This window comes from Aulonocara sp. 'chitande type north' Nkhata Bay, linkage group LG10 (genome assembly GCF_057382095.1).
Source record: "Aulonocara sp. 'chitande type north' Nkhata Bay isolate Kocher_YH1m ecotype deep benthic linkage group LG10, A_spYH_male_GT1.1, whole genome shotgun sequence".
Lineage (NCBI taxonomy): Eukaryota > Metazoa > Chordata > Actinopteri > Cichliformes > Cichlidae > Aulonocara > Aulonocara sp. 'chitande type north' Nkhata Bay.
The window spans coordinates 3,415,281-3,428,208 of record NC_141353.1 but is presented as its reverse complement, the minus strand read 5'-3'; the positions used below and the strand labels follow the sequence as shown (position 1 = coordinate 3,428,208).

Here is a 12,928-nt window from a genome sequence, read left to right as displayed (position 1 = left end):
CATCTTGAGATATGCGCAATGCTGGGAGCGATGTTTGGGAAAGACTTCTGAGAATGCTTCCTGGCGTCATCACATGGGCTGTTTGCAGTAATCTGTGTTCCTGGAAATTAGTATTACTCCAGGAAATTAGACCTAAGTCACATCATTAAAAAGCTCCACTTTCAAGCTGCTAAAACAGAGTCCCCGTTTCGTATTCTTATTATTGCGACCACATGCTGCACGCTTTGGAGTTTGCATCCGCACATTAATGAAAGCCTGCTTCTAATAAGCTGCAGAACAGCAGCTGAAGCAGCACAGCAGGACAGCACGGAGGGGCGAGACGAAGTGAAGTGCACTGGGATTTTTGTGCAAACAAATGAAAAGTCAACATCAGGCAAAAACATGTTTATGTGGCCTAAAAGGGCCATAAATAAAATTTTATTCTCTCAATTTATTAACAAGCCACAGGAAGTCCATGACCGTCTACCACAGCACTTAAAACATCTCATTCTGGCGCAGTCCACAAAGACATGAGACCCATTTGAGATCCTCTCGAGCCGCTGATAAATCTGGAGGCTCTCTTCCTCGCTCTGACTTCCTTAGAAAAATAAAACAAAACGTGGAAATACTGTACCAAACTGGAGGCGGAGCGGCAGGGTGATCCTTTTCACACTGAGAAGGGTGCGTTAGAAAGGGCTATGAGTGCGTTCGGGGAAGCTTGAATCAAACGGCAACAACAACAATAATAAACTAGGAAAAACCCTCAAACTTTTTTTTGTGTGTATGTTTCGTTTCGTTTTTGCTAAGCTGAAGCAGAACATGTTTCGCTTTCAACCACTTCAGGATCGCCACCGTTTATCCATCAACTTCTTCTCTCACGTTACGTTTCCCCCTCCCAGCAGTCTGCCCTCTCCTCCAGAGCCCTCTATCGTGTTTTGCTTAAAATAAAAGTGAAATAATATTTATAATGATAAAACCTATAGCAGCAAAAGAGTAACAGAGGAATAACAGCTAGAAGCGAGTGACCCCTGGATTGATAAGGAAGGCATGGGTTAAAGAGAGGTCCATGAATTTCTGCCCGGCGTGTCGGGCCTGCGATGAGGGAGAGGCACCTCGGCGACCCTCTGAGCTCATCTTCCCTCGGTGGGCACCCTGCCGAGGGCGGCCATGATGCGGCTGAACCGTTCGCACAGCTCCAGGGTGGAGTAGGTGGGCAGCTTGGGAGGGTCGTGGAAGCTTTTGATCTCCGTTGAGCAGTCCAGCAACTTTGGGAGGAAGTCTGTCAGCTTCTCCTGGAGGTTAGCTGCAGTCAAGAAGTGAACAGACAGAAAATAAGGAACTGTCACCATGCAGTGAAAATCAGATTTTCAGGGCCATTTCATTAGTTAGAAAGGATGTCACGGTCACTGAGATTTTTAGTAGATCGATTTAAAAGTCATATATTTAAGGACGTTTTTCCTTCCCACTGTCTCCAAGTGCTTGCTGTTGGAGGTTTCTCTCTACTATTTTACCCCACAATATACAGTGATTTAGAGCAGCGGTCCCCAACCCCCAGGCTTCGGACCGGTACCTATCTGTGAGTCGGTACCAGGCCGCGAGAGTTGAGGCTCGTGTGTGAAATTTATGGTTTTCAACGTTTTTATCGTTAACTCTGTTTCCCTGGGTTTTTTCCCGTGTTGTAGTTGTGTGTCTTATTTTGAAAGAAATATTTACACGTTACCATAGCGACCAGAAAGCATTAAGGGGAAGAGAGGAGGATGTTACTCTCGATGTTGTTGGTGCATCTTAGGAGGACGCTGCTAATAAAGTTACACAATTACACAGTGAATTCGCGTTTATTATTATATTTATAAAATACCACAGTTTTTGTCTTGGTTGTATCATTTTGTTTTGTTGTATTTATCCGCGACACCTTAAAGGCCGGCCCGTGAAACTATTGTCTGACATTAAACCGGTCCGTGGCACAAAAAGGTTGGGGACCGCTGGTTTAGAGTGACTGTTGTTGTGATTTAGCATTTATCTTACAGCTACAGTGGCTACAGGTAGGTCCAAGTGTTTATTAGTGCAGAGTTCTGTGTTGTATTGTCATGACATTGAAATGCCATCATAGGAGAAATCATAATACAATACACTAGTATTTCTATCTACTTACAAACATTAGTATTGTATAAAATGTTATCTTTAGGTGATCTTTTTCTGTCAGACTTGTGCCTTCTGATACGTGACCTGAGCCGCGGCCTGATTATGGCGATCTTCGGCAGGGGTACGAGGGAATGCACTAGTAACCTAAGCCTTCAACTCTCCAGAAATATCTAATAGGCTAAGTGTGTTTCTTCTCCCTTAAGGACTCACATTCCATCTCTTGGCCCAGGTAGGAGCACCAGCGGTTCCTCATGTCCTCCACCGCCAACAGGTCTCTCACTGCGTCGTGGACCAGCAGCAGAGGGATGCAGGGCACCACCAGCTCATTCATGATGCCCAGGCCTGTGGTCACCTCAGGCTCTTCTCCCGACTCAAACATGGCGGCCGCTTGCTCATTTAGTTTCTGTGGGGCGGGGGGGAGGGACACTGATGAGTCTTTTATATCAAAGCTTTTATTAGTTACTCACACATTCATTTTGGACTAATATCATAGCTTGCTGTGTGGTACAGACCACCCAAGAAGTTTCTTTTGGAGAGTAAAATTCTCTTCTTTTATTAGTCTGTTACTTAGGACTAATGAGCAGCTGTGTGCGTGTGTGTGCGCGCGTGTGTGTGCACACTGCACTTTGAGTTTTTAGCTGATAAGTCAAAATGCCAGCGTTCAAAATGCAAAACCACAGGGTGACATCACTGTGGCTACATCCAGTTTTTCTATATCATCTATCAGCAGAGGGGGTTTAAGAATACTGAAACAAAAGGGCACATTTAATGTTTTTAAATAGATTTACAAAAGCCTGAGGAATCTGTGAGGTCCACTAAATGGGATGAATGGCCTGTTTTCAGCGTCTTTTTTCTGCAGGATGATTGCATTTGTCTCTGCCTATCAGGGACCCTCACACTGACATATGCCAGCTCGCCCAACGTCAATAACCCCACAAACATCGCTGCTGTTTAGATTTCTATCTTCATTCATTTCCAAAGTAATAGGAAAACTGCATATTTTAGTTTTATAGAAATCCCTCAGTCAGAACATGGTATATCAACCTCAGATGGAAACTAGCGAGCTAATTTCCAAGTCCTTTAAACCTCGTAAATCCTCTTTTTCATGGATGCCATGATGTCAAACTTCACTGTAACACCCCAGAGAGAAGCCACATTGAACATTTTGGGAAACGGAGAAGAGTTTGGCCCTGGAAATGCCTAATGACGTCAGGCTTAAGAGGAGGATTGACGAGCAGGCTGCTAGAACAAACCTCTTGTTGCTGTCGCAGCACTGGTGTGCTCCCGTCCCTCTGACTTACACAGAATCAGTGCCTCACACCTGTCCCTTCACACCCTGCTCCCTCACAAATCAACTCCCCCGTAGTCTGAAAACCTCAGCAAAACTTTCTTTACTCTAAATTGTGTCGTTTCCTTTTCTTCTGTTAGACGAGTACTCAACAGTAATCCCAGGTATCATTAATATCACAGAATATCTTTAAGTCGCTGGAACTAAAGGATCCTGACATTTAACAGGTAAGCTTTTCTCTCTGGTCGAGGCCTCAAACACCTTGCTGTCACACGCAAACTCTCTGACCTTGTCTCTGAAGAAACGAGCTGTCTGGAATCAGAGACTGCAGGGTGGAATTGCAAAACATCCAAATACATTGACTGTGTCAATGTTAGCAGTGTTTTCAATTAAAACAAGAGCTGAAGGTAAACAGCTGAGTGCACACAGCTAGACGTTCTGGCCAGAGAACTAAGATGGGCAATCGCCCTGCACAGTCCTGAGGTTTGAGGTTAGCTGAGGACACGCTCGTGTCTCATGGTAATGTGTTTACACTCACTGGCCCTCCTGCTTCCTATTCCCACTCCAGTGATTACATTACAAGCACAATGCCAGTGTAAGGTTACTGAGTGCAGCAGCGAGAGGGCTGCTAAAGACCAGTATGAGGCTGATCGGACCAAACTACCTCCAGCCCTAACCAATAATACCCGAGCATAGCCTGGAGCTTGGTGGGAGTGAAATGAAAAGGGGCTCACTTCACAACGCTGAGAGGATTTTCATCTGTCAGTATCAGATGAAAAATCTTCAGTGGAATCTTTTGTGGGCTGCGAGCAAGCCAAAGCAATATCTCAGCAAAAGCAATTTGATTATGGTGCTCTGCTCGGTGTCGGAGGGGAACGTCTAGCCGTGAGAGTTTTGCTGAGTCACTTTAGCAGAGGATGTTTGACACAGAGGAAAGGGAGTGACACAGAAGAGACGGAGATCACAGAGAAGAGCTGCTTGATGCAAAGGCTTCCGTTCCAAGCAGCTTCTTTGAAGTCGCTTTGTTTAAGTCGGAAAACACGGCACACAGGGCTCACCAGCAAACACTCTCGACGGTAATGGCCGAGCAGCTCCTCGTCGTGCCCTCTGTACAGGCCTTTTAACAAAAGCTCCTTGTTGTACTGGTAGGCGTAAATCAGATACATGAGAGCCTCCACATAACTGGAAAGAAAGATATTACATTCAGATAAAACTGTAGCAAAGACACACTGGCGGGTCACAGAGTAACACAAAAAATGAACTCGGTGAACCCACTGCACAACTTTAAAGCTGGGGAGCTGCACGATTGTAAGCTGCTGCCCCCTGCAGGTAAACACCAAGATGGGAAATTACATGAAAATAAAGGAAAATGCGAAATCAGTTAAATCTCTACGGAGACGCTGGGTTTGTTTGTTTGAGGTTTTTTATACATTTGCTAAAGAGGCGTCAACATACTTTGTCTTCTGGAAGAGCTCCAAACCGGTCACCATGAGGATGGTGGTTTCACGAAAGTTCCTGTAGTCCTGATGCCATATCTGATGGAGACAAGCCAAAGTCAGATTGTCCAGCCAGTATGAATCTGCTCAAATGTACAGTTTTAGACGAACAAAAGACAGACGGCACAACTTCTGACCTCATATTCATCCATGTTGACCTCCTCGGGTTTAATCAGGTCCAGTTTGGCACGTGCCACATTCATAATGCTCTTACATCTGTGAGAGGAAGAGGGACGGGGGGTTACTGAAACGGAGCTGGTGAGTCATCGTGAGGTACTCCAGGAGATAAAACGCTCCACCCTGCCCCTAGGCCTTAACGTGGCTTAATGAATCACTCTTTAGTGCTGAGAGGACTAGTGAAGCACTCCTCCAGAGGCTCCTATTGAGGCCACATTCACACATAAATCTAATTATCTCGCTCAAAATAGAGGAGAAGGGAGAAATCAATTTTTCTCTCATGAATATGGATCGAGGCCAACAAGCATAGCTGAAAAGTTTTAAGAAATAGTAAGGGACATTACACACCCTAATGACACCAAAATGTCAGAGTTAAAAGAGGGGGGATCTTGATATACAGCAGTGGTAATTTGAAAAGAAAAAGTCAGTATTGGACATGTGCCTTGTATGATTTGTGTTCGAACAAAAGGCAGAAGGCGTGCAGATCAGAGAGGATTAGCAGCATGAAAGTGTTGCTCTGATGAGACACAGCCAGTCTGTGCTGAGAGTAAAACGGGAGCTCTTACAGTCTCTGCTACCCTCTGCTGGTCACTACGAAGAACCGATTTCAGGTAACCAACTCGATTCTGACACAGCCAGGGGAAAAAAAATGCAACATGATCATTTTTTAAATTACAAGCTTGTGGCAGAGTGAGGACTACACCTCTCATCGAAGGCGAGGTTCCTGTCAGCAAACTGTGTGAGCAGAGTCCTCTCCAGAATCTTCTTGGGTGCCTGGTTTTGGATGAAGTAAACGATGATGTGCTGTAGTCGGTAGTCATTCTCAACCGGCGTGTCTTCTTGGGCAAATCTCAAGAGACGTCCATACTCCATCTTGATGGCCTGAACAAAGAGACAAAGGAAAAATAAGCTACTTGTCACTGTGTGAGAGAGAAGTTACTTAAGTAAATGACAGCTTAATTTAAGCAGCACACCTGAGTGCCGCATGTGTACATGTAAGCCCCTAAAACTATTCCACTATCACAAACAGAATCCAAATCTGTGGGAAACACTGCAGTGGTCTGAGGAACAATGTTACACTGGAACACAATAACAGAAGAAGAGGTGAAGGAAGTGAGTGAGAGCGGAAAGGAGAGAGAGGTTGTACCTTAAAAAAGGCCGCCTCGGGCCCATTCTTTTCATACACGCTGCTGGATTTGCCAATGGCCATAATTACACCCTGCATGTCGGGGGTCATCATCGCCTGCCCAGGAAGCAGGAACCATGTTAAACAAGGCCCTGGTGATGAACTGAGCAAGGTCAGGCACTGTGTTATCTGCTCTAACTTTCTACAGCAAGGCGTACCATAGTCAGGACATGCCAAACATCACTCAGCAGTCCATGCACCGGTTGGTTAGACGGGCAAAAGTCGGCGGGGATGCGACCAGTCAGTTTAAGAGGCGGAACGCGCAGTGCTCACAAGGATAATGTGTAAAAACCAAGACAGCCTTATGAAAAATGTGTGACAGACAACCCAGAGTGCAGGAAGACAGGCTGGAGCAGCAGCCCTACAGAGGATATTCAGCACTCAGTACACACTGACCAGCAAACTACCACCAACATTTACAGAAACATTGATTCCATGATAGCTGCATGAAAGCTATCTGTTCATTTTTACCTCTGCCAAGGAGGGTTGATGTTTTTGGTAGCACTTGTGTGCGTGCGTGTCATTCTGTAAACACGGCAGCTCGAGAAGATTTGAATAAATGCTGATAAAACTTTCTTGGGGTGTAGGTGGGGTGGAGTTAACAATCCACGTTGAAAGAAAGGAGGAATATCGTTCTCGTTAGAGATACTTTAGCATCACATTATATAATAAACTCAAGTTAATCGGTCCGGTTATTTATCCATCACCTACTCCGACATAATGTTGGTGTAATCAAAGTCATGTCTGTCATGCTACATACAACTTCTTACACTGTTGTTTAAAAAGAACAAAACACAACACTGCCTCCTTAAAAGTACATAAGATTTAGCTGCCTTGGCGGAGGTTTGCGCTCTTGTGCAAGTAGCATCATACATATAAGAGCACATGTGCATCACAGTATGAAGCAGCAGTCTCGCCTGTCTCCACCTGACTTTGTGCCGCGATGTCGATGGCTCAACGAAAGACTTTTCACAAGAGTAACGCAGAGCAGCCAACAAAGGGGCCAACCTTACTGCACTGCATTGTGAAAAACCTTATGCTCTATGGAGCCAATACAATTGGGCAATGAACCTCTCATTCTATAGATCAAACAGGCTCAGACAACACTTGATGGAGCCAGAGCTACCTCATCATCATACCCCCCCTCCTCTGACTCAATGACAAATGTCCCCACATTAGGAATGGCCACCTCAACTGTGCGCTGGCCAGGGGACTCATCCTCTGTGACCAGGTCAGGAGGGGGGGTTACGGGAGTGTTCATCTGGACCTCAGGCTCAGGGGAGATGGGAGGGGGAAGAGACTGGAGAGAAAATGGGACAGATGAAACAGGAACGATGGAGGACTGATGGAAACAGAAGGAACATTATATAGGGCAAAGGTGAAACAGGAAGAGGAAAAAAGTTTTAATAAAACGAGCTCATTTTATATCTCCGCATAAGACTTTTCTAAACTATGCAAGTAACTCTGAATCCTTGTTAAAACTCAGTGGGCACAGTTGTGGAAAAGTGGGGCAGAAAGTTGAATAAACATGACACAGCAGTGTTTCCCCTAGGTGGGAAATAATCTTTTTGAGTTGCTGTAATTGTTCCTCCTCTCAGTACTGGCTGTGAAAAATTTCTAAATGGCTTATTTTATGTAAAAATTCACACTACAGACTTCAGTGGGCCAAGATGTCAAGCAGGTATCATCCATGGTGCACTTTAGGGCTGCCACAAACGATTATTCTGATAGTCGACTAGTCACCGATTATTTTTGCGATTAGTCGACTAATCAGATCATCATCCATTGGACGTAAAACGTACAGCTTATTGCACCAGCAGCATCTGCTCTTATATAACTATCATTAGCTTACAGCTTTAAGTGTTTAAGGTCTGTGCTAACTAAAAATAAAGAAAAATGATAGTTTATTAAATTTTAATGACATTTGCAGATTGTTTCGATGAAGTTTAATAAACTCCTTGCTATCTAAAATATAACAGCACACCGGAGTATATTCTCGAGCATCTCACACTTCTGATAATCAGCTGTCTGCTTGACGTTTATTCAGCTGTGTAAAAACTATAACTTTAATCTCAGACAAACCGATTTACTCAGGAACAAATAAAATACTGAAAAAGAACAAACAATAAATTTTTTAAGTTATTTAAGTGACTCATATATCACGTTTAACCTGAGTAGCGAAAGACGGCGGTGGGTTTGAAAACGATTTGCCGGGAGTCCGGTGTTCTCACGGCTCTAGGGCTCTAGTGACCTAGCCCCCGGCTAGCTATCGAGCTAGTGACTAACAGACGTCTCCGAAAACGTCGGAGCGCTTTTGAAAATATGCGGTGTCCTGATAAACTGAGCCGATATTTGAGGTTTACACAGCTACATTCTCGCCTGAAAATATGTTAAACGTTTATTTTGTGACCCAGAAAGAATAATAAGAGTAACATTAAAACTAACTAGCTGCCGCCATTGTTGGAAACTGAGCTGGGCCGCGCTATGAATTCTGGGACACAGCTTCTTCTTCTTCGGGGTTTAACGGCAACTGGCATCCTTGTACATACAGTGCTGCCATCTTCTGTTTCAGTCCGTTATTACACTCTTAAATCCTGCTACTTATTCCTGCGTCTTTTGTGATCTTACAAAGCTTCAAACGACACGTCGACTATTAAATCAGTCGTCGACGATTTTGATAGTCGACGTAATCGTGGCAGCCCTAGTGCACTTTACTTTAAGAAACTTAGTGAGCCTGTGAAAAATGCTTAACCTACCCATGTGATGCAGGGGCAGTAGAGTCCCACTGTACAAAAGCCATCCGACATTTATAAGCTAAATGCTCCTTTATGTTCACCAGCTGGTTTTTCTTCGTATCTGTGCAGCTTGGTGCTTGTATGTTTGGTACGGGGGAGGTTACAGTCTATTTTTTTTAAACCAACTGCCTGAGTGAACCAGGAGAACTAAACAGACCAGCGATGGCTCTTTGACTTCATCAAAATAAGCAACATATCTAACACAGAGGCATTCATGTGATCCACCGTTAATATGAAAGTACCGATTAAAGCAGTGTTTAAGTAACAGCTCTCGACTGACATAGCTTTTTGTTGAATACACATATGAATGTGACTTGTTTAGAATCAGAAAGCGCATGCATGACTTGTTGTGAGTCTTCTGTAATGTGTGTCTTTGCATGTTTTACATACAGCATTTAGTAACGCTTCAGGGCTCCTCTCCTCCTGTTCAGCAGCAGCCCTGGAGATGGCCCTCTCTGTGTCCTCCTGCAGGTGCTTGGAGTCATTCGTGGGTGATGGCTGCTCCATGTATTCAGGATCCTGCTGGGGAACTACAGAAGGAGCACACCACCATCATACAGAAGCAGCAACACTTCAGCACAGTCTAAGCGACAAAATCTGCATTTCTTTTAATGGCCACTTCAGGCTGGCCTCAAAGCACATCAGTCTCCAATTAACAGCATTAAAAACACACTGACAGTGCAACAATACTTTCACGCTGCAACAAGCAAATAACAATGCAAGCATGTTGACTGAGAGCGCTTGTGTGTCTGTGTGTGATATACACTTGCACAACCAATAGAAACACAGAACGAGGTATATGTAGTATCTATCTATAGGTATATGTATAAGATCGTGACACAGCAGAAGCAGAACACAAAGACCACCTCAACACAAATACTGGGTCACTCACTCAACCTAGTGGTTAGAGCAGGGCAAGCCAATCATGTGTGAAAGGACTTTAAAGCAGTGACACCTCTGCATCATTTCCTTATGTATATGACTCCATGCTTTTATTTTGGTGAGGTAACCAGAATGTGATTAAAAAGTGCTTTTACCTGAATAACAACAAATAACTATGCGTCACTGCCTAAGGGTGTATCCCATAATTCAGTACAACTGAAATACATGTACAGTTTTTTGTAATAACTCTATTCTGTTTTGCTATAAATATTGTATAATTTCACAGCGCACATTGCCAGCTCTTTTCCAGACTGTTTTACAACTCTTCAGGGAACAAAAGATTTTATATGTACTGCTGTTTCTTAATAAAGCATTCTACTCTCTATTGTGAGCGTTATGGCTCTGACCTGCATTGTCTGGAGGGCTGGACTCAATACTCATGGGCTGAGGGGAAGAGGAGGAAGTGGAAGTGCTGGATGCCGTGGAAGCAGCGGCGGCTGCTGCTGTGGCCAGTGCCAGCTTCTCCTGTTGGGCCTTGCGAGCCTGCATGATGTCCCACTCTTCAATCTCCTTATCAAACTGTTCATTATCCTCCTTCACATACTGCTTCAGGTCTGGCGGCAGTTTGTCCATGCCGCTGAGGATCTGCCCCGTTTCTTTGTCAAACTCCTCTGCAATGGAGAGTTAGGAAAAAGAAATATGAAGGTTTCCTAAATGTCTATTTGGGAATCAGTTCAGTTCAGAAGTATCAGGTGTAGCTTGGTCAAATCAGTATTTTGTGGCATAAAAGAATGTTTATTGTTTTATGAGCAAAGACAAACACATTTAGGTATCGATACAGAGAGAGGCTGATGACACAAAGTAATGTGATATAGAGCTCAAAACCCCCAAAGACAATCCAGCCAACATTCTGATACGAGTCACTTTTCTAATATGACAACCAAAAGAGAGATGCAAGCACCGGAGAAGAGTTCATTCTTACCTTCTGTGAGAAATGGCTTCTTGTCATTGATGTACATGAGACAGTAGGCACTAGCATTGCGGTAGCCTCCAAAAGAGTCCCTGACAAGCTCCTCCCAGGATGACTTTGTCACTGAAATATCATTGTACTTCATCCAGCAACGCTGATGTGGGTCATAGATGTAAGCCCAGTAGTGGCCTGCATTGGCCTGGCCTTCATGGACCAACACTGCGTGAAGCCGATATGGAACCTGCAGAAACGCAAACAAGGAAATGTGAGGGTTGGGTTTATTTTTACAAGTCAAGGTGAAAGGACTGGGTTGCTCACCTGCATCATAGATTTGTCCGAGTACATCAGCTCAATGGTTCTGTGAATTCTGGTAATACTCCCCTGCAGATCTGGAAGTAGAGGATCATATACGACCTATTAGCATGTGCCAAAATAATGGCCAGCATAGCGGTAGACAGATCAATCACGCTGAAATATACTCGTGCTATCACAACTGAGTGCAAATGACTGGATACAGAAGGAGCATAGCCCTACCACGAGTGTCATTTTCCACTTCACTCCTCCAACGGTGCAAGCAGCCCTCAAGCACTCTTAACTCTTCTTCGGTGATGTGGCGTGGGGCAGGGTGCATGGGGAGGTCGGGGGGTAGACGGGACTGCGTGAAGGGCTTATGAATGGGTACTCTCTGCTGCTGGGCTGCAGAGGGAGCAGTGGCAGGACCTGACGCAAGGCCCGAGCTCTCCAGAGGAGGTAAGGAGTCTTGCTCAGCTGAGCTGCAGGGTTAGAAATGTAAACTTTATGACATCTCTAAATAAATAAAAAAAAGTTCACACTGCAGATATTTTATAGTTTGAAATGACAGCTACTGCAACAAAAAACAAAACCATAAGAATCAAATCAAAAATTCTAAATGGATAGTTTATTCCATGTCCCTACAGCCACATTTGTCAACAGGAGAGCCAGGCCCTCTGCCTCTAACCGTCTGGGCTCTCTCTTACAGTGAGAAACTCTCTTACACTGCCATTTTGCTCGACTTTGACGTCACATCATGTGTTGCGTGACACAGCCCTCTCTTGTATGTCCCACTTTCCATATATTTTCAAAAACTGTGGAAGGACTGGACAAGTTTGTTCTGGTAACTGTGACTGACTTAATGTGATAATATTAACCTTTTATCATGTTTTGTCCCATTTGTTTTTTGCACCATCTAATCTTCAACTCGTTCATCTTCACCTTCTTTGTACAAATCTGACACACACTTCAGGCTTTTTTTTTTGTAAAACTCGCCTTGGTGGTGGCAGTTGTTGTCCTGTTGTTCCACCAGGGGGTGCTGATGTGTCAATATCTTCCACTGGGGAGGTACACACTGGTTTGCTGGAAGCAAACTCCATGGCATACTGGAGGACATCTGCCAGAGGAAACCTCTTGGGACCTGAGCCGTAACTCAGATACCTGAGAGAAAAACAGAGACGTAGCAGAGATGGAGGGAGGCAGACGGAGCAACAAAGTGGAAAGGGCAGAAGATGAAAGGGTGCAGTTTGAGTGAAAAATGACTGTGGCTGTCTGGCAAGTTCTGCTGACCTTGGCTGAATAATGGGGTATCAGTGGACAAGCCATACCTCTCCAGTCGCTGTTGGAGGAGCGTCAGATGCTCTTTCAGCCGTCTGATCTCCTCCCTCTTGATCCTGGTTATTTCCCTGTTCCTGTCCATGTACCTGACAACGCACACATATCACACCAGGAGCTTCAGGATTGCATATATATACACTAGAGGCTAACGGAGGTGGTAAAAAAGAAAGCCTGATTACGTTACCTATCCATGTAGAGCATAGAGGGGAACTCAAGCTTGTTGTGAATCTTCTCAGGACGTCCAAGTGCTTGGTTGAACTCAAATCTTGACAGTTCAAAGGTCAACACAGGAGGGAGTTCTGTGAACCAGTGCTGTAAGAAAATTGGATGTTAATGGATTTTGGTATTCAAAAACGATCGAATACAGACCCTCAGATACTCAGC

At 44.4% G+C, this 12,928-nt stretch overlaps 1 protein-coding gene across 5 annotated transcripts in view; it reads right to left on the bottom strand.

The window, feature by feature from the left end:
* Positions 1 to 384: 384 nt before the first annotated feature.
* usp25 (ubiquitin specific peptidase 25) overlaps positions 385 to 12,928 on the bottom strand; it is a 38,359-nt gene continuing 25,815 nt past the window's right edge. For 2 of the 5 annotated variants that reach the window (XM_086307820.1, XM_086307821.1), the window contains exons 11-26: positions 12,729 to 12,856; positions 12,535 to 12,630; positions 12,203 to 12,367; positions 11,450 to 11,688; positions 11,234 to 11,304; positions 10,928 to 11,156; positions 10,353 to 10,616; positions 9,454 to 9,593; positions 7,395 to 7,568; positions 6,230 to 6,325; positions 5,786 to 5,964; positions 5,043 to 5,121; positions 4,865 to 4,944; positions 4,468 to 4,591; positions 2,332 to 2,524; positions 385 to 1,282 (exon numbers count right to left, since the gene is read on the bottom strand). In XM_086307820.1, the coding sequence (XP_086163946.1) occupies positions 1,110 to 1,282; positions 2,332 to 2,524; positions 4,468 to 4,591; positions 4,865 to 4,944; positions 5,043 to 5,121; positions 5,786 to 5,964; positions 6,230 to 6,325; positions 7,395 to 7,568; positions 9,454 to 9,593; positions 10,353 to 10,616; positions 10,928 to 11,156; positions 11,234 to 11,304; positions 11,450 to 11,688; positions 12,203 to 12,367; positions 12,535 to 12,630; positions 12,729 to 12,856 (2,430 nt within the window). In that variant the 3' untranslated portion in view covers positions 385 to 1,109. The remainder of the gene's footprint in view (positions 1,283 to 2,331; positions 2,525 to 4,467; positions 4,592 to 4,864; positions 4,945 to 5,042; positions 5,122 to 5,785; positions 5,965 to 6,229; positions 6,326 to 7,394; positions 7,569 to 9,453; positions 9,594 to 10,352; positions 10,617 to 10,927; positions 11,157 to 11,233; positions 11,305 to 11,449; positions 11,689 to 12,202; positions 12,368 to 12,534; positions 12,631 to 12,728; positions 12,857 to 12,928) is intronic. The other 3 variants (XM_086307822.1, XM_086307823.1, XM_086307824.1) reach the window with 3 other exon arrangements.